We start from the raw sequence: 20,910 nt of genomic DNA on the forward strand, positions 1-20,910 counted from the left end.
TACTATGATTAAACTTTTTTATTAAAGAGTGTGATTCTCTCGTGAGTTGTATTTGTCAATCGCTATCAAGTCCTTCTTTTCAGGAATAGTTAGGAGCTAAGAGTAGCCCCAATTGTTGTGTCTCTATTTTTTTTTCCAGACATGATAATGCCAATATTTTTTTTATAAGGTTAAGGTGATGCTTCTCATTTGATCGAAAAAACAAATTCAACTCCCAAAGTTTACTAAATTCTTAGAATATTCACTGGATTTAAATAAAAAGTAATATTTTTCATTTTATTTATATATTGCACTAGTCAAACCTAACCACTAAAATATGGCCCATATAAGCTTTTCAATTACTTTTATATTAATAATATTTCATTATAGAAAAAAATACTGATTTATTAATTTAATTAGTCTTCATTCAAGTGAATTTAGACAGAAAAAATAATTTATTCTATTTCATTTCATTCTAGAAAAAGTACATTAGGAAAATTGATAAAGAGCAATAATATTAATAATCATCCACCAAAATTGTCCATCAATGAGAGAAGCAGCAGCCTCAAAGAAATAACAATAGAGTCAAATCTTCAAACAGAAAAGTAGAAGAAACAGACACACAAAACAACAACAACAACACAAACCTGTTTTTCCTTTCTCTTGTCTTTTTCTTTCTCTCCAATACTCACACTTCCTCGTGCTTCATTCTAGTACAAGTATACCCAAACTCAATCACAACCACATTTTCTTCATCTCTTCTTATCTATATAACCATTTACAATCTCCATCACTTTTTCATCATCATCATCATCGAAAAAAATCTTCAATCTTTCTTCCATTTCAGAACTTGGGTGGGTCATCAGTTTATTCATCAAAATTTGAATGTTTGGGTATTCACCCTGTGTTGACGCGTTGTAGACATCACGGCTTTTCTTAGAGTTTATCGCTCTCTTTCTCATGCCCGCACTTGTCGACGTAAGGGTTCTTCTTTAACTCCTACTAACCCTTCGCCGCACGGTGGTCGTGGTGCTCTGCCTTCTGAAGGTGGTAGCCCCTCCGATCTCCTCTTCCTTGCTGGTGGTGGTGCTTTCCTTGCTTCCATCTCTTCTCCCTCTTTCTTCTAATTTCTCTCTTTAGCTTTTAACTTTCTTTCTCTTAGATTCTTATTTGTAAGATTTCCTTGAAGGTACCTCTTTTTCCTCTCGTTGTTGTTGTTGTTGAATCTTAAAAGACAAAAAAAAAGTTTTTTTTTTTTGTGTTTGTTTGGTGAAAATGATGCTGAAAATCAAAAGGGTTCCTACGGTTGTTTCGAATTATCAAAAAGAGGAGGGTTCTGAGGCTCCTCGTACTGTCGGAGGTTGTGGTCGGAATTGCCTCAAAGCTTGTTGTATTCAAGGTATTTTGTTTTTTTTTGACAAGTGATATTGTGTGTTTTTTTTTTTTTTGTTATCACCATGCATGTAGTTTATTTTTTGAGGTTTTGGTTTTGTTGATAGATGCAAAGCTTCCTTTGTATGCTTTTAAGAAGATTAACAAAGTTGGTGGAAAGGATTTGGTGGTTGAGAAGTGCCAAGAGGAGCTTCCTTTGGCCTTTTTGGACTCACTTGTTCTTGGAGAGGTGATTGTTGAATTTTGATTATGGAGAATGAATGATTCTGAAGTTTTGAATTTTTGTTTTAATGGTCTTTTATTCTGTTATTTCAGTGGGAAGATCGCGTGCAAAGAGGACTTTTTCGTTATGATGTTACCGCCTGTGAAACCAAGGTTTGATACTTTGAATCTTTCATTGTTTTTGTGTGTATTGTATTGTGCTTTTTGGAGATTCATGAATATAGTTGATTCTTTGTTCTTTGTGTTGTGCTTTTTGGAGATGCATGAATATACTTTGATTCTTTGTTCTTTGTGCTGTGCTATTTGGGGATGAAAAGATTTGGTATATGAGCTTAGTTTTGATGTGTTTTTGTGGTAAATTTGGTATAGGTGATTCCGGGTGAGTGTGGTTTCATTGCTCAGCTCAACGAGGGTCGTCACCTCAAGAAGAGACCAACCGAGTTTAGAGTCGATAAGGTTCTTCAGCCTTTTGACGGAAACAAGTTCAACTTCACTAAAGTTGGACAAGAGGAGGTTCTGTTTCAATTTGAAGCTAGTGAAGACGGTGAAGTCCAGTTCCATCCAAATGCTCCGGTTGATGTTGAGAATTCTCCAAGTTTCGTTGCCATCAACGTAAGATTCTTAGCCTTTGTTCATATTTTATCCTTGTATATGATTCATTAACGCTAAAATAGATGTTTTATACGATGTTTGTTTTTATGATAACAGGTTAGTCCTATTGAGTATGGGCATGTTTTGCTGATTCCTCGCATTTTCGAGTGTTTGCCTCAAAGGATTGACCATGAAAGCTTACTGCTTGCGCTTCACATGGCAGCTGAAGCTGCTAATCCATATTTCCGTTTGGGTTACAACAGCCTCGGTGCGTTTGCAACTATTAACCATCTTCACTTCCAGGTACTGGACACTATAGCTAATTCTGTTGCGTTTCTGTCACGAATATCCCGAGATAACTACTTCCTTAATGCTCTTTGTTGATAATTCCGTCGCGTGTCATTGTTCTATGTCATTAATCAATTGGAAATCGGTTTTTTTGTTCGACATATGCAGGCTTATTATTTGGCTATGCCGTTTCCTATCGAAAAAGCTCCCACTAAGAAAATTGCAACTTTGAACGGCGGAGTGAAGATGTCTGAATTGCTGAAATATCCGGTTCGAGGTCTTGTCTTCGAGGGCGGCGACACACTTGAAGATTTATCAAAAGTTGTTTCAGATGCCTGTATCTCCCTACAAAACAACAACATACCTTACAATGTTCTGATTTCTGACTGCGGAACACAAGTGTTTCTCTTACCACAGGTAAAGCAAATCTCAAACTCAAACTAAGTTCCTACATGTAAGCACTTATCATATAAGTGCTTATTCATAAACACTATTTCTAACAAATAGTTGTGAAACAGTGTTATGCAGAGAAACAAGCTCTAGGAGAAGTGAATGCTGAGCTTCTCGACACACAAGTGAACCCTGCGGTATGGGAGATTAGCGGCCACATGGTTTTGAAGCGGAAAAAGGATTTCGACGAGGCGTCTGAAGCCAACGCTTGGAGGCTTCTTGCTGAGGTTTCACTCTCCGAAGCGAGGTTTCATGAAGTCAACGCTCTCATCTTTGAAGCAATTGCCTTAACTGAAGAATCAGATGACAACAACCTTCAGTGTCTCCCTAAAGACGACGCAGTCGACGACACAAGCACATACCCTACCGTGGTGGCTGGTTCAAAAGAATGTGTTGTTTTACAGTAACAACAACAATGTTCTAAGTGAATAAATTCAGCAATTGTGTGGTGAAAATTTGCTGAATTATGTCTAGTTGAAATAAGTACCTTCAATGGTAACACTTGTGATGTTCTTGAACTATGTTATGCCTAATGTTTGTGTTTTGTATAATAAGTTAATAACTATTGTACTTTATGTTATGGCTTTCATCTTTCACCTTGCTAGAAATAACAACTTCATGTAACTCCATTGCATCGTATTTCTAGATGCGTATTTGTAATAAATGAATATTTACTTATAATTCTGTTCAAATAGATATAAGTATTTACTTGTGATTCTGTTGGTGAAGTTTGACATGAAAGTGTGTTTCTTTCAAAATGACAAGTTTAAATTTGGTTAAATGCTAATAATGTTTGAATTTGGTTAAATACTAATAATTTTTATGTTGGATTAATCCATACAAATTTTACTTTAATTTTAAAAAGTTATCGCTAGTGGATAATTAGATTAGTCTCAAAAGATTCAAAAAATAAAAAAATAAAGAAAACTTTAATTACTGATTTTTTGTATAAAAACTTAGAAATTTACACCAGAAAAACGAATGCAAAATTATGGTATGGATTCAGGATATTATCTTGATTAAAGATTAAGTTTGTTAAGTGTCACAAAATGGCACTGGTCCATACAATCAGATACAATAATGAAAAAGAACCTACCAGTACCAGCATTTTAGGAAGGGGTTGTTTTACCAGCATTTTAGGAAGGGTTGTTTTTTCCACCGTTACGGGTCCATTTCACACCTTTGAAAATTCAAAAATGTTTTCTAAATATTTGGAAATGTATTCATGAATGCATTCAAAATACTCTATTCTTAGATTCACCCTATTTTGAAGAAAATATGGCTCGGAGATGCATCTCTGTATGTTATTTAGGGGTTTCGGAAGATGCATCTCCAAAAATTATCCTGAAGTCTCTTAAAAGTTATTGGAAGCGTGTAATTGCAAGGGGAAATTTTTCGGAGATGCATCTCCAAAAACCTCCTAGATCATTTCAGCAAAGCATATTGTCCCAACATTGTAATTTTTTGAGCTCAAACTTATGTTGAAGTAAAATCAAAATAAAATCAAAGTAATATCAAGTTTTAAAGTAAAAAGTCGTACATTAATTCAAAAAGTCAACACCATAAATATTTGTCTGAAAAATACAAAAAATTAATACATCCAAACATAAACTATTGGGTATGTCAAACCCATGCCTTCTCCTCCTCCGCCTATATTACACGACATTTCGTAACTCGACAACCATGTTCGCCACGAGGGCCAACTGGGGGCTGCCATCCTCAAAGAGTCTTCCCTCTATGGCTGCTATACCCATCTTTACAACACGTCGACAGACCGCTGTCACCTCCTGGTCTGGTCATCCAGACTAGGGATGGCAAAACGGACCGTGGCCCGTCGGGTCAGCCCGTGCACCCGTAAAAAATGGCGGGTTGGGTTGGAATTTTGTGTCCGCCGCCCGCCAAAGATCGTCCCACCAAAACCCGCCGCCCGCCAAAGTTCGTCGCGCCTATTCGTTTAACTCGTCCCACCTTAAACTCACATTTCTTAAAGTTAATTATAGTAATTCTAATTTTTATGGTTTTATTTTATACATTTATTTGTGAATATAGGTAATATTTTTTAAGTAAAATTTATTAATGATGATGGGTAAAAAAATTATAAAGTCCGGGCAAAAATTTAAAGACTACAAAATCGTAAAGTTCCAAACAAGAAAGAAGGATTTGGTTCAAAACAACAAAGAAATAGATTGTTCTGTCTACCAGTATTTCTAAGTCCCCCCTATTACATTGAAAAAGTATAGCTTTAGAAACAGAAAAAACAAACCAAAACCCAACTCCTCATAGCCACTACAACAATTTCAAATTAAAGTAACATCAAACAATCACAACATAGTTACAGAGTCTGCGGCAGTGAAGCTCTCGCGGTGAATATTTCGCCGCGTCAACAACAAAAACATAAAGGAACAACAAGTAAAACAGTAGTGGTTTCATCAAGTATTGGAGTTGTTGGAGTATTGATTCCTGCAGTTGTTGTTTTGGTTGTTAATCAAGTTCATAAAAAAAAGGTTTCGAAAACACCTTCGATGGCTACTTTGGAGCATGTTATTATTAGCCAAATACAAAATGAAGATAGAGTGAGAACTGCTTCAAGGTCTATAGTAGAGCACATCATCAGAAATGTTCCTGATAAAAATGTGATGAAAACACTAACAAGTTTCATAAAGGAACATATTGCGAGCTTACTTGGTAACAGACGCGACGAGATTGCATTGGATTATTCTAAACCATGGGATGAAAATCAATTCCCTTTCATTGATGTTGGAGAGATCAACATCAACAAAATCTTCCTATGGAAGAATCACAGAAGCTCGAGTTCAATCCATATCTCAAAAGCAATGAACTAGATGTAATTTCAGCTACTTTCAACACATAATAGAACATGTTTCATCAGTAAACACTGTAAAACTACCCATCGGTAAACATTTATCTCTATCACTTTCTTACTTTTTAATTTTTGCATTTTATACACATTTCAAAAAAATAAGTAACACCATGTTATGGTTCTAAATAACAACAACAATAAAATAGTGAAGGAATGGAAATCAAGCTCAATTTATTGATGATGATGATTACTCTAAAGAACAAGTATCATTAGAGAATAATTATTGATGATGATGATTACTCTAAAGAACAAGTATCATTATAGGGCAATTATTGATGATGATGATGATTACTCTAAAGAACAAGTATCATTAGAGAACATTATAGGATCCACTACCACCTACTCATGTGGAATAACCAACTTTGTCATTTTCTGAATTTTTATTTCTAGATGGTGCCATTTGTTATACTATTTTTCCCATTAAGTTAACCTTATCCTCAAAGTTAAGAGAAGAAGAATCTGCAGATAAATGTTTTGATTCTATTCTATCAAGTAAAAAACTAAGATAAAGGAAGAAGAATCTCGGTTCAGAACTTTTACCAAACACTTGGTGGGTATAGCAAGAAACGACAAATTCGGCATCAATTCTCCATCAATTCTTCAACCACAACCTGCAACAACAACACATAACAACACAACAACAATGTTGTATGTTAAGTGTCAAAATGTAGTTATTTTGTGTTTGTAAATAGTGGCACTTATCGATACTTTTTGTTAATACCGTTCGAATAATACCCCGTTTTGTGTATAAATACATATACTTTGTGAATAGATGTATTTTCATATACTTTTATACTTTTTGATAGTTTTCTATTCATTTTGTAGGTATTGAGGCGTATTTGGAGCATGAGCAATAACATGTCGAAGACACGACTTCAAACGCGCGTTTTTGAGCGACGAAACCAACTCGTCAACGAATAAAGCTCAAAATCAAAGAATTATAAATCACCAATTTGGTTGATATGTTGTCATTGTTAGATAGGAAATTGAATAAGCTTTCCAACGCTTCGAACCGGGCACAAATCGGAGTTACGGTTCTCAAGTTACGTCATTTTTACTAAAAGCTATTTTTTCAAGTCCGCGTGTTGGGCGCGATGCGCGCTGGACAGAACTCAAAATTGTATAAATAGGCGAAAATCAGATTTTTTAGGTTATGTTTTGGGTATTTTTGAACCCCAACTCATCCAAGGTCATTTTTGGGTAGATTTAGCTTGGAAACACCATTGGAGCTTGTAATCGGATGATCGGAGGTCGAATTTCTCATCGATTGGTGTTGACAAACCAAGAAATGTTTGGTTCCTCTTCTTCTCTTCTCTTTGTATTTCTCTTTTGGTGAGTTTGTATGTAAATACTCTAAACCCATGGATGTTTGTTGCTCTTTCTACTAGTTGTATAAAGTTTGCTTTACAAATCTTAATCGGTGTTTTTCTGATCTTTTTGCTTAAATGCTTTTGGATTTGTATTGTTGTAGAAATAGACATCACAAATCTTGATTAGGGGGATATCTATTAGCTTTTGATTCTAGACATAGGGTTGGGGTTAACATCCACATAATATCTAAGTTTAATGCCTCTGTGTTGTTCGATCGGTTGAGACATCGACGAAAGAGCAATATGGTTGAAATCTGTCGGTGTTACAGAAATGGACATTGATGTGAGGGATATGTGGTGATTCTGACGAGTATTGTAGATTAAGTACGGCGGAGTGATAAATCTAAGTTTGTGAAGAGTAGTTTAGATTCAAACCAGATAAGCTATTCTCTATCAAGAATGAATTCTTTTGTGTTCATAAGTTAAATTTCCGCATTTACCGTCTAAACCCATTTTAACCCAAACTCATAACTAAGAATCCGTCGAACGGCAATTCAGTAGCACTAATCTCTGTGGACACGATAATTTCCCCGATAAATACTTCCAAATCTTTTGTTGCTTGCCGCTTTACCGCTCCAACAAAATGGCGCCGTTGCCGGGGATTGGTGTTTTTTATTGAATTCACATTGCGATAGTTTCTTTGTTTTTGAGTTTTGTGAATATCGTATATTTGTGAATTTCCTTATACTTGTATACTTTTGTATAGTGGATTGTATAGTTACATGTTCTAATTTTGTTTGATGGACTTATTAAACAAGTTGAACTCGGATAGTTCTTTAATTTCAAATCTTCACTTTTCAACTTGTTTAGTTAATTTCACTAAACTTTTGTAAAAATTGTGTTTTTACTTATCGTTACGTGTTTGTTAATACGTGTTGTTTACGTATTGTTGTATATTCTCTTTTTTCGTAATGTTTGTTCGTGTGTGGTTAGGATACTTTCTTTAGGTTTGCGTTGGGTGAAAGCGTTCACGTGTCGTGGAGAAAGCTACTACCCGAGCACAATAAAGGCGTCAAGCTTACGACGTAAAACAAGCGCTTGTTGGGAGACACCCCAACGGTTTTGACTTTTATAAATTCTGTTAGTTGTGTAAAATGAGATGTGTAGGTGTTAAGTGGAGGTTGCTCGTGGTTTGCGTTTTGCTGCACTGGTTTTTCTTTTTCTGGTGTAGCGCGCTTAGCGCGCAAAAAGGGCGCGTCACGCGGCCTGGGAGCTGAAGAGCTTGGTTTGGCAGAAATTTGCGCGCGTCGCGCGGTCTTGAAGGCGCGTCGCGCACCCTATAACTTTTGGCCAGTGAATTCTTTTTAATGGTTCACTTGCCTAGCCTTTTTCTCACTTACACCAAGGCTTTATAGTATAGTATTTTATAGTTTTATTTTCAATTCTTTTGTTTGTGTTTAGATTTAAATTTTGGCCCGGTCGCTTGGAGTCTCATTTGGTAATTCTCCAATTATGATAGATTCAACGTGCCGGTTGTGCGGTAATGATTGTTCAAATTTGTACGTAGCAAGGTACTTCGTTTATCGCTTTCTATAGCATAACATGTTTATGAGACTTTTCATTTGTACAAATTTCATATTACTCATTCTTTTTGCATAACTTGCTCATGACTTGAATCACAATTAGTTTCCCATTTTTACCATAAATGTGAGGTGGCTTTCCATTGTATATATATATGCGAGAGACCGACAATTCTTGTTTTAACTGGATATTATTATGTTTAATCTTTCGTTTGTATTGTTTTTGTGAATGCACGAAAGTGATCAAGGCACTTGTTTGATTTTGAGCATAACTACCATAGCCAAATATTCAATTCACCTTGTGAGTTTGTGATCATTAGTATCCCTTTTGAGCCTTTTTGTCAATGTCCATGTTGTTTTTGCTAAATGCTTGTCTATGAGTGTTTGGTTCTCATTTTTGTATGGATGTTGATTCTTTGTTTTCTTGAACCCTCAACCATGATTTTTGGTTTGAATTTTTACCTTGCCTTAGAAAGTAGGGAGTATTCACACTTTGATAATATGGTTGAATTCAAGTTGGGGAGAGAATGTTTACTTACTTTTTGGTTGATTGATTATGAGGTTGTGAAAAGAAAAGGAAAAAAATGTGAAAAAGAAAGAAAAGAAAAAAAGAGAAAAAATTTGAAAAAGAAAATAACAAAAAGAGTTTGGAATAAGATTTGTGTTAATAAGTTTTTTGTTTGGTGTGAAACATGTGATGAAGAAGAAGTTTGATTGGAATTTTCATTGTTTGAAACTTTGTGGAAGTAATTACTCCCTTAGGTTTAGGCAAGTTTTTGTTTCGATTAGCTTTAGGACTTATCACTTGTTTGTTAAACGAGTCACATTACAACCTTGAAAGCCCTTTGTGATTCGTTTCGTTGCATTTTCAATACTATTTTTGGATGAATGCATAATTTTGTCTTTTGTTTGCAAGTTTGTCGGGTGTGTGTCAAAGTCCCCACCTTTCGGTGTTTTTCATCTACCGATGAATTTTTGCTAGGCGTGATTCGTGATTGAGCTTGTTAAGTTTTAGAATGTTTTGTATGATTTTTGTACTTAGGATTCGTTTCATTTTCATGTTCGTTGTAGGATTGTGGTAAGTGTTTACTTTGTTTGTGCGTTTTTGGTTTGAACTGTTGAAAGTATTTTTGGGTAAATATTTTCGGTAATATATCGTATCCACAGGGATTGGTTAATATCACTGCCGTTCTATAGTTGTTTATTTTGAGTTAGGAAATTTGGTTTGGTTTGTTTTATACTAATAATAATATCAAAAGCAAATAATAAAATAAAAGCAAGTAAAAGACTTTGTGTTAACAATTAAAGAAAGATGTTGAGTCTTTAGGGTTCATCAACCTAATCCTATACAATTATCAATTAATTCTCAATAGAACAATCCTTTGAATCATTATCTTCACTTATCCTCAAATAAGATTCCATGTCTGCAAATCAAATTAGATAACTTTTACCGGTATGAGATTCGATCTCTCCAAATCACAATAACGATAATAGTAATTAAGAACGATAATTATGAAAACCCAATTACAATTCCATCTCTGCAAATTGCAATTGAATCAATATAGTAACCTAGGGCAAAAGTTAAATCCTTTCTTTCGATCAAAGATTCAACAATGATGTAAATTAAAAGCAAGGTTTCTTATTGATAATAAATTCAAACAATTGTTCACAGGAATTAATCAATGGTAATGTATATTCATAGGTTAACTACTACCTTAGACTCAACAAGAGGGATTTAGCTCTCCATAGACATGAAGAACACACAAAGATTAATGGAAGAATTCATCTTCATCAAAGGAATGTCTTCGCTTGATAGAGAATGGGTCTTCAATTGATGATTGTGGCTGCACCTTTAGATTACTCTCCTAATTTCGCTCTTCACAAAAGTCCTTTTTCTCTTGGAAGCTAGGGCTTTTAAATAGAAGTTTTGGGCTTTTAACGCCGAGTCCGCGGCGCGGCAACGGGCTGGCGCGGCGCGCCCCTCAAACAGAAGTATTTTCGCGGCGCGCCTAGGAACTCTCGCGGCGCGCCCTTTGTACTTTCCATCTTTTTCTTCAGCCTTTGAGACTTCCAGCTTTCTTTCCTCCTCATGTTCTTCTTAAGTTCTTATTCAGCTCACAACCTGCAACAATAACACCCACAAGTGATTCGATTTGCTTTACGCACGAACTAAACTTATTCAGTTCAATTCTTAATAAAAACCTATGGATTCATCACATTTTTGCATTGGTCTAGAGAAGAAATCACTTATATTAACACATGAATTTACCATTAATTTACTCCTAACAAACTCTCCCCAACTTAGAGTTTTGTTTGTCCCTAAACAAAATTACTTACCTCCAGCAAAGTTTACCGACAATCAAGCAACGAGTTTTTCAAAAAGTTTTTCTCAAGTGGTTCAATCCAGTAACTAAGTCAAATACTCCTCTTCTACCTGCAAACTCAGACTATACACATGAAACAAACGTTGAAAGCAAATTACCTCCAGAAGTTCAAAACACTACACAATTGTAATTGAATCAGCACTAATCACTCTCATCAAAAAGTATGATGAATAAAAGAGGGGTTAAACACTCATCCAAACAATTAAATCAACAAAGATCCATATCATACGTTCACCAAATTGCTCGCATCAAGTCTTGTGGAATCTGAGAATCAGAAGGTCTTTCTATGGTTGTAATGTGGTTTAGATTCAAAGAAAAGAAGATAATCAAGGGTTGTTCCTAATATAGGGAAGCATCCAATTCATAACTTATTTCTTTTTCTCTAAAACTCTACTTCCTTTACCTGTCCATCTTTTTTCATTCGTAGCTTGGTTTTTCTTTTTCACTTTTTTTTTCAGCAACCGTTATATTCTAACGTTGTTACTTCTCTTTTTTTTTTTTCAAGCTACGACTTCTTTTATCTTTCACCGATTACCATAAGTACTTACTCTTCTTTTGAATGTGACTCTCCCCAACTTGGAGATCAACCTGTATTCAGATTATATGAATGCTCCCCTACTTTCTAAAAAGGTCAAAGAGAAAACACATCACCAAATTTTATGGTTGATGGTCCAAAACAAAACTTTTTATTGAGATCAAACTCACCAGGTATTTCCTTGGTGCATATTATGATACTTACCTTGACCTCAGGCTCAAAGAATGGTTAGCAAAGGATCACACTCTCACAGAAGAAGATAATTTTTACGGTGGAGTCGGCTCAAAGAACTCTCAAATTCAAACAATTGCCTAAATCACTTCCATAGATTTCCACAGACGATGCAACAACCGGTTTAGCATGATACGAACAAGTCAAAATAATTGATGGTCTCCTGCATATAGTAAACAATGGAAAGCTTTCCTCACAATGGTTAAGGCTAAGCCGATCCAACAAACAATGTACCATAAAGAACTTCTGACAGTATTTACTAACACCTTAAGTTTCATTGCACACATTAAGAGTTTGAGTTCAAAAATTCATACCTGCTTTGTTACTTATTGAAAAAGAAAGTGAAAGTGAAAAATTTTTTGAACATTCACTTCCTACCACTTTTCATATATGTTGCTTCCTTGTTGATACTTCGCTTGAGGTTCTCGCTTTGTTACGGGACTACTTACTCTAACTGGGAGTACATAACAGACATAAAAGCATAAAAAAAACAAAGAGTAAATCCACCCCCAAACCTGAACTAAACATTGACCTCAATGTTTCAGAACAAGCCCGGGATGGTTGACTCACAGAGGGTATTGCAATATCAATTACTTCTTCCTAGCTCTCACCAGAAAGGTTCCCTTATTATTTCCTGAAATAAAATAGATAAAAATAAAACATTAGAAGTGTGGGTTACCTCCCACAAAGTGCTTCGTTTAACGTCGCATGGCTCGACGGTCCATTACCCCTTGTTTTATGGAGGGTATTTCCTTTTCCAACACTCGCTACTTTGTACTTCCATACCCACAAACTCATGAAGATAAAAAGCCTGGATAGCTTTTCTCTTCACTTTATCTTCCCCATTCTTATCACTCTCCTTAGCCCTCTTAGGACTTTTGACATCATCAAAATTTGGTCTCATTGGAGAAGATATGTTAGAGACTTTTTCTTGGAGGTTTTTGAGCTTTTTGCTTTCTTGTGCATCTTCCGGTATACCAGTTGAATTTTTCTCATTTACCCCTGACCTATGTTTCTTGACTCCTAACATCTTCAAGGTTACTTCTTCATCAAATGATTTTAGCGTTAGCGTCCCCTTTTCAATGTCAAAATTACAGCGTCCTGTCGACAAAAAGGGTCTCCCTAGAAGGATCGGAGTTTCTTCATCTTCCGGAATGTCCATGATGTGGAAGTCAACAGGAAAAACAAACTTATCAACTTCTACTAGTACATCTTCCGCTATTCCATAAGATTTCTTAGTAGTGTGATCGGCGAACCGTAATTGCGACTTACTTTCACTAATCTTGTCTAATTCAAGCCTTTTGAAAATGGATAAAGGCATTAAACTCACACTAGAGCCAGAGTCGAGAAGTACCTTTTTAAATGATATATTCTTGATAGTGCATGGTATTGCCACCGCCCCAGGGTCTTTTCTCTTAATTGGGATCTTTCTTGCTGCAGCGACTATACTACACTTCTCGATTGCAATTTTTGGTTCTCTTTCTAGTGGTCTTTTTTCCGCCGACACCTCTTTCATAAATTTCTTATACACAGGCACGTGCTCCAGTGCTGCAAAGAAAGATAAATTCACTTCTAACTTTTTGAACAAGGACGTAAACTTCCGAATGTCTTTCTCTTTTGAATCCTTCTTTGTCAGTCGCAAAGGGAGGGGTGGTTTAATCACTTGTTCAACATCTTTCTTATTTTTTTCTTCAACTGGTTTCATTGGTAGTGTTACAACCTCTGGCTCTTTTAGGTTCTCTCTTATTTCCAGATCTACCTCCATCGCTATAGGGTCACCTAGCTCCTCTTTCTCTTTTTCCGATTCTAAACCCTTTTGACTCCTTGTTGTAACGGCATTAATTTTCTCTTGGTCTTGCGGTTTTTTCACGGTTGAGTTTGGCAAGGCTCCTTGTGTCTGTAGAGTAAGCTGATGTGTTATTTGCCCCACTTGAGTTTGCAGATTTTTAATTGCAGCTTCCTGGTTCTTCTGATTTATTACTGATGTTTGAATGAACTGATTCACTGTCTCCTCTAACTTGGATTGTCCTCCTTGCTGTTGTTGTGGTGGTTGAGTGTATGGCTGGAATGCTTGTTGTTGATACCCTTGATTCGGTGGCCTTTGTTGGTACCCTTGATTGTTATATCTTGGTGGATAACCTTGTTGGTATGGCTGGTTCTGATATTGATTCTGCCTTTGTCCTTGGTTATTGTTCATGTAGTTCACTTCTTCTTCTTGCACTGGTGGACAGAATCCTGTTTGATGATCTCCCTTGCACAATTCGCATTTAGCGACTTGATATGAATTAGATACCCAGTTCAGCTCCTTGATCTGTTGTGGTAATTTAGACATTTGTTGTGTCAAAAGTTCCACTTGTGAAGTTAGCAATTTGTTCTGAGCAAGTAGAGCATCACTGTTGTTCAACTCTAACATTCCGGGTTTCTTATCTCTTACCGTTCGATCATGATTGCCTTGACGATCATTTAGAGCCATTCGCTCTATTATCTGAGTAGCTTCTTCAGGTGTTTTGGACATGAGAGAACCACCAGCTGTGGCGTCCAAAAGTGTCTTGTTTGTAGCTGTGAGACCGTTACGGAACATATGGATTTGGTCAACGTCTGAAAAACCGTGTCCTTTGCACTTTCTCAACATAGCTTTATACCTTTCCCATGCTTCATTCAACGATTCATTACTACCTTGAGAAAATACTGCTATTGCTGTTTTTGCTTCGAAGAACCGGTTTTGAGAGTAAAACCTTTCCAGAAATTTTTCTTCCAATGTGTTCCAATTTGTCATCACTACCTCGGGTTGATCCAGATACCAATCCTTTGCCTTAGATAGCAAAGAGTGTGGGAACAACCTCTTAAATAATGCTTCCTCATCAGCTTGAGCGACACCCGTAGTACCCGCTAACTCATAGAATCGAGTAAGATGCGTGTACGGGTCTTCATGGTCCAATCCGGCGAAAGGACTTGCACAAATCAATTGTATGATACCGGTCTTCAGTTCTGTCGGTCGCCCGTTGGCGGCAGTTCTCGCGAACTGAGGATTGAGTCTTGGACTATTAGCACATGGACCATTAGCAGCCATGTTGCCAACAGTAGGTTGTATAAAAACTTCCGGTTCTTCCTCCGTGAATAGTTCGTGAAAGAAGAATCCTTCTTGCGACTCGTCAATGGTTTCAAGTTGTTGTTGTGACGATGTCGCGGTTGCGTTGTCTCTTGCTTTTGCTATGTTCGCTCTTTTTTGTGCTTTGCTATTTAACCTCCTAGCGGTCCTTTCGATCTCGGGATCAAAAAGAAGTTGATCGCTAGAAACTTTGCTGCGCATACACAATCTTCTGCAAAACTAGCAAACACGTGAAACAACCAAATAGAGAAAATAAAAATTAAAACTCAAAATAAGAACTATTGCAATGCATGCAATATTGACACCAATCCCCGGCAACGGCGCCAATTTGTTGAAAGTATTTTTGGGTAAATATTTTCGGTAATATATCGTATCCACAGGGATTGGTTAATATCACTGCCGTTCTATAGTTGTTTATTTTGAGTTAGGAAATTTGGTTTGGTTTGTTTTATACTAATAATAATATCAAAAGCAAATAATAAAATAAAAGCAAGTAAAAGACTTTGTGTTAACAATTAAAGAAAGATGTTGAGTCTTTAGGGTTCATCAACCTAATCCTATACAATTATCAATTAATTCTCAATAGAACAATCCTTTGAATCATTATCTTCACTTATCCTCAAATAAGATTCCATGTCTGCAAATCAAATTAGATAACTTTTACCGGTATGAGATTCGATCTCTCCAAATCACAATAACGATAATAGTAATTAAGAACGATAATTATGAAAACCCAATTACAATTCCATCTCTGCAAATTGCAATTGAATCAATATAGTAACCTAGGGCAAAAGTTAAATCCTTTCTTTCGATCAAAGATTCAACAATGATGTAAATTAAAAGCAAGGTTTCTTATTGATAATAAATTCAAACAATTGTTCACAGGAATTAATCAATGGTAATGTATATTCATAGGTTAACTACTACCTTAGACTCAACAAGAGGGATTTAGCTCTCCATAGACATGAAGAACACACAAAGATTAATGGAAGAATTCATCTTCATCAAAGGAATGTCTTCGCTTGATAGAGAATGGGTCTTCAATTGATGATTGTGGCTGCACCTTTAGATTACTCTCCTAATTTCGCTCTTCACAAAAGTCCTTTTTCTCTTGGAAGCTAGGGCTTTTAAATAGAAGTTTTGGGCTTTTAACGCCGAGTCCGCGGCGCGGCAACGGGCTGGCGCGGCGCGCCCCTCAAACAGAAGTATTTTCGCGGCGCGCCTAGGAACTCTCGCGGCGCGCCCTTTGTACTTTCCATCTTTTTCTTCAGCCTTTGAGACTTCCAGCTTTCTTTCCTCCTCATGTTCTTCTTAAGTTCTTATTCAGCTCACAACCTGCAACAATAACACCCACAAGTGATTCGATTTGCTTTACGCACGAACTAAACTTATTCAGTTCAATTCTTAATAAAAACCTATGGATTCATCACATTTTTGCATTGGTCTAGAGAAGAAATCACTTATATTAACACATGAATTTACCATTAATTTACTCCTAACAACTGTGCACTTGTTTCGTTTTCTAAACTGTGTTGATTCTTGATTCTTTGGATTTTTACTTTTGATTCTTTGAGTGTTTGGCCTTGTTTGAGGACAAACAAATTCAAGTTGGGGAGAGTTGTTAAGTGCCAAAATGTACTTATTTTGTGTTTGTAAATAGTGGCACTTATCGATACTTTTTGTTAAGCATGGAAGGCGGAGCCTGGGCAGCTGCCCTACCTGGCCGGGTGTTGGCTCCGCCACTGCACGAGGTGACATCCTGCGATGCTAGAAAACTTACCAAATCAAATTGAATGTATGAGTTATAAGATGATGAAAATAAGAAGTTATAGATCCAATGGTAGAAGTTTGCTACGGAAAGAAGGTTGAATGAGACAGAGAGCTCAAAATCATGAGAGGAGGAAGAAAACATTTTTTTGTGTGCAGAAAATGAACAAGAAGGAAGTGAGAAAGGTAGTTTGGCACGAGATATGAAAATAAAATGTTCGGAGATGTATCTCTGGACCATCCTCAACAGTTTGAATAAATGATATATTCGAAGATCCATTTTCGAACACACTTTCACATACAAAGATACATCTCCAAATTAATTTTTAACACAATAAAAATGCCTTTTCAATTTGGTCTGAAAATAGCTAAAATAAATATATTCAAAAATGCATATCGAATGCAGATACAATCAAGATTTTTTAGAGTGGTGTGAGATAACGGAAATAACATACCTTTTAAAAATATACTATGTTTAGTTTAATATTAACAAGAGCCGAAAGGTACATTGATCTCATCTCATGAATATTTTGGAATGCATAATTCTTTTATAGAAAATTTAGGGGTCAGTACAAAACTAAGTACGTAATTAATGCTTAAACTATCGTATCATATTTAATATAATCATTTTAATGTAAAAATATAACATAAACATCAAATTTAAGTTAGGAAGACTTAAAAAAAAGTAACGTTTATTTAAAAGTCTATTTAATTAAAGAGACAATAATAAGAGCCGAAAAAATATTTTTTAAATATACAATACTAAACTATTTAAGTAAATATTCACAATTTTTTTTAGTAAATTACATTCACTCGTTAAAATATATACACCTTCGTTTTAAATATATTAAAAAGTCACACTTCCCATCTAAGTAAAAATTTAAGAGCACCACCAAATCGTGAAATATATAGAGCTGGTGAATCCCCATTTATTTAAGAGTAGATAATTATGCTCTCCAAATGCATGAGGCATCTATCACCGTGTGATTAGATTCAACAACCACTCTTACAATCTGTCTTACCTCACGCAAATGATTTTAACTGCTCTTACTATATAAAGGAAAAAACCCTCCATTTTAGATATTCAAATTCATTCTCGCTCTCATATTACTTTTAATTCATTCATTGACTAAGAAAGTGGAGTGCTAATCTTGCAGGTCAATCATCTCTCCGTCGCATCGTAAGCTTGCTATGTCCATAACAGAAGAATAAAGTCGCAGCGTATGTAGGAATGACATATGATTCTCGCAAATTTCCGCATATAGGTTTCTTTTGTTCCAAGAATTTAGATATCTTTTTCTAAAAGGTTCAATCTCCATTTTTTGATCTTCTTTCTTGAAGTTTCAACTTCATTCTTTACTAGATCCATCCTCATATCTTTCAAGCATGACGACATCCATGGCCATCGTTCAAAAGCATGCTGCTGCAGAAGGCATTAAAGATGTTAAAGTTCCAACTCTTTCTCCTCCTTAAGTAGAATATAGTCCAACTCTAATGGAAACTCCTTATTACCCTATGCAACTACAAATTCACCAAATCGAACCATCACATGAACGTCTTTCACTACCCGTTGTACCTGGACAGGAAATGCTCTCATGCCTTTAACTATTACAGGCCAACCTTGGACTTCAAGGAGCCACCAACTTGCTGAACAATGTCTATAATATGGTGCACCAACATAGTTTAGAATTCATAGCAGAGAGTTTATTCAAAATTAAAGAGAGTCTACAACATGTTACAACAAGGAATAATAGTGAGCGAGAGGCACTATCCTAGGGCAATCGAGCCGTTGTACCTGAACTGGTCTCCATCAAGATAAATGTCTGCATTATGAAAAACAACATGGAGTGTTCAATCTGTTTTGGTGCATAAGGGACACATGTGAGACACGTTGTTCCAGCATGTGTGCAACATCTAGCCCTTGTTCAGCAGACCAATGTGGTTACATTTTTGGAGCGAAACTTTGGTTGAGATTCAATCAGATTTGTTGCTATACTTTAGCAATGCGTTTGTGAGATTTGTTTGACTGCTATTGAAGATCAAATCAATTTAAATGGAGATTCAAATTTGAATTAAAAATAAATCATGTCTTGTGTTGGAGACTTTTGTGGAGAAAATAAAATCTAATTGTATCAACTATAATTATGGAAGAAATCAAATCAAATATCCTTTGGAAAAAATCCCAAAAGAAGCATTGTTATTTAAGAAGACTCAAACCTCACGTTTGAGGGGTACATGTATTGAAGACTCTTTGTGTTAAGGTTTCTATTTTTGAGCCTTTTGTTTGAGTTATTGTTGTGTGCTACTCTAGTGATGTCGCATGGGCAATGTCGTGTTAGGCGAGGACCTTGGCGTCACCCCTGTTTGTGACTCTCACAAATATAACACTATATTGTCCCTCACACATGAGGGTTTGCAAAAGGCAAAGTGTTTTGAGGCTTATTTCGGGTTCATTTGCGCAGTCGAGGGAGAGCCTTTAATAATAGACAGGTCTAATATTTTAGGATGTAACCCCTTTAGATGGGATGCGAGTCCCTCATGTAACATTCCGATTTTTATTATTATTTAAATAATTATTTTATTATTAGTTTAATTATTTAATTATTAGGTGGTAAGATAATTATGTAATTGTGTGTTAGTATGTTAATTGGGTTATTTAAATTATTAGTAGAATAATGAATTAATAGCTATTTGGCCTAATTATTAGAAATAGAAGTAATGGGGGGTGTGTGTGATTAAGCCCATTTAATTAAGAAAGATAGTAAGAATGAGATTAGGTTAGTCTCATAACTTTCATTTGGGAGAAGAGAAGAGAAAGAACAAGAGGAGATGAGAAAGAGAGAGAAGAGAAAGAGGCAACCCTAGGATTGAAGATTCTACAAGAGGTAAGGGGGAGAATCCATGTTATTATGGGTGTGTATGCTTTGCTATGAGTAGATTGTATGTTAGTTATTCTTAATTTCACTATTTCATAACTTTCTATGTTAGGGTTTACGTAGAAATCCATGAATTTGTGTGAATAATCATGTTCTTGTTGATTGTATGGATGACCAATGATAGAACCATGATTAGGAACCCTTATATGTATGATTATTAGCTGTTTGGTTGGTTTTGTTTGGTCTAAAACGAGTTTTGGAGAGTGCTGTCAAATATGGTTTTTTTCCAAAAATCGTAGAGGGCGCATCGCGCCGAAACAGCACGCGTAGCGTGCAAGGTTCTGAGTGAGCGCACATAGCGCGGCCTGTTTCGGAAATTTGTGATTTTGATTCTTTGCTTTGGGATCCTGTATGCTTATGATTTAAGGGGGATTTCCATGTATTTTAATAATTTATTCAACGATGTTTGGATAGTTTTTTAAATCGAATTTGTATGTGTACATGATACTTGATTTTGGTATATGTATATGATGTTTTGGGTGATTGTTGAAGGTAACATCGATTGACTTACATGTTATATGTTATATGTGATTGATAAATGTTATGTGTATGCTTTATTAATGATGAATGTGTGTTGTGCAACGTTTTGGTGGATAATTTGAATTATGTGAATTATTGTGATATGCTTGGATAATTAAGGTTGTGTGATAATCTTAATTGCATATATTGCGAGTCTTGTTGCACATGCATTCATGGGGAGATAATACTCCGGTTTGGTAGCTTTGCTCGCAGAGAGACTAGTAGCCCCCAAAAGGCTTCATCATCAAGGTAAGGAAAAGTAAAGCCAAGGAACCAACTCCCAATTTGTCCAGTGTGAAGGTCCGAAGTTTGGAAGAGATCTCTTTTATGACTGGTGATATCGTTCCACTTCTGCCCATTTCAGGGAAGGCAAGCGTTTAGATGCCGCATGAAGGCGAGGTTCCACCACCTCTTCCTATTTTATGGAGTGATATCGACTTTGATTCCCTCCGATTCAAGACTTATCATCTGCCTTTCTCCAAGGAGTTTCCTAGTGATTACCAGGCCCTTCGATCTATGTAAACTCCTAAAACCGTAAGCATGAAGGATAACATTCAGTTGAATGCGTTGATGCTGGAGGATGTCGATCAGGAGAGGAGAGATCAGACCGAGAAGGAGATGGAGGCGAAGCTCAAGAAGTATATGGATATTGATACTAAGATCCAAATGTTGCTGAAGGCTCTGGAGGAAGATAAGGAGACCTGGGAGAAGAAGTTGGAAAATATGAATGCCAAGG

The 20,910-nt window shown here is 36.0% G+C and overlaps 1 protein-coding gene across 1 annotated transcript; it reads left to right on the top strand.

Moving 5' to 3' along the window:
- The first annotated feature begins 608 nt into the window (after nucleotides 1-608).
- LOC131615790 (GDP-L-galactose phosphorylase 1-like) lies at nucleotides 609-3,603 on the top strand. The gene is made up of 7 exons (XM_058886950.1): nucleotides 609-1,378; nucleotides 1,479-1,600; nucleotides 1,687-1,746; nucleotides 1,963-2,205; nucleotides 2,302-2,487; nucleotides 2,641-2,889; nucleotides 2,991-3,603. The coding sequence occupies exons 1-7, from the start codon at nucleotides 1,255-1,257 to the stop codon at nucleotides 3,327-3,329; spliced, it is 1,323 nt and encodes a 440-aa protein (XP_058742933.1). The 5' UTR covers nucleotides 609-1,254; the 3' UTR covers nucleotides 3,330-3,603.
- The last annotated feature ends 17,307 nt before the right edge of the window (nucleotides 3,604-20,910 follow it).

This window comes from Vicia villosa, linkage group LG7 (genome assembly GCF_029867415.1).
Source record: "Vicia villosa cultivar HV-30 ecotype Madison, WI linkage group LG7, Vvil1.0, whole genome shotgun sequence".
NCBI lineage: Eukaryota > Viridiplantae > Streptophyta > Magnoliopsida > Fabales > Fabaceae > Vicia > Vicia villosa.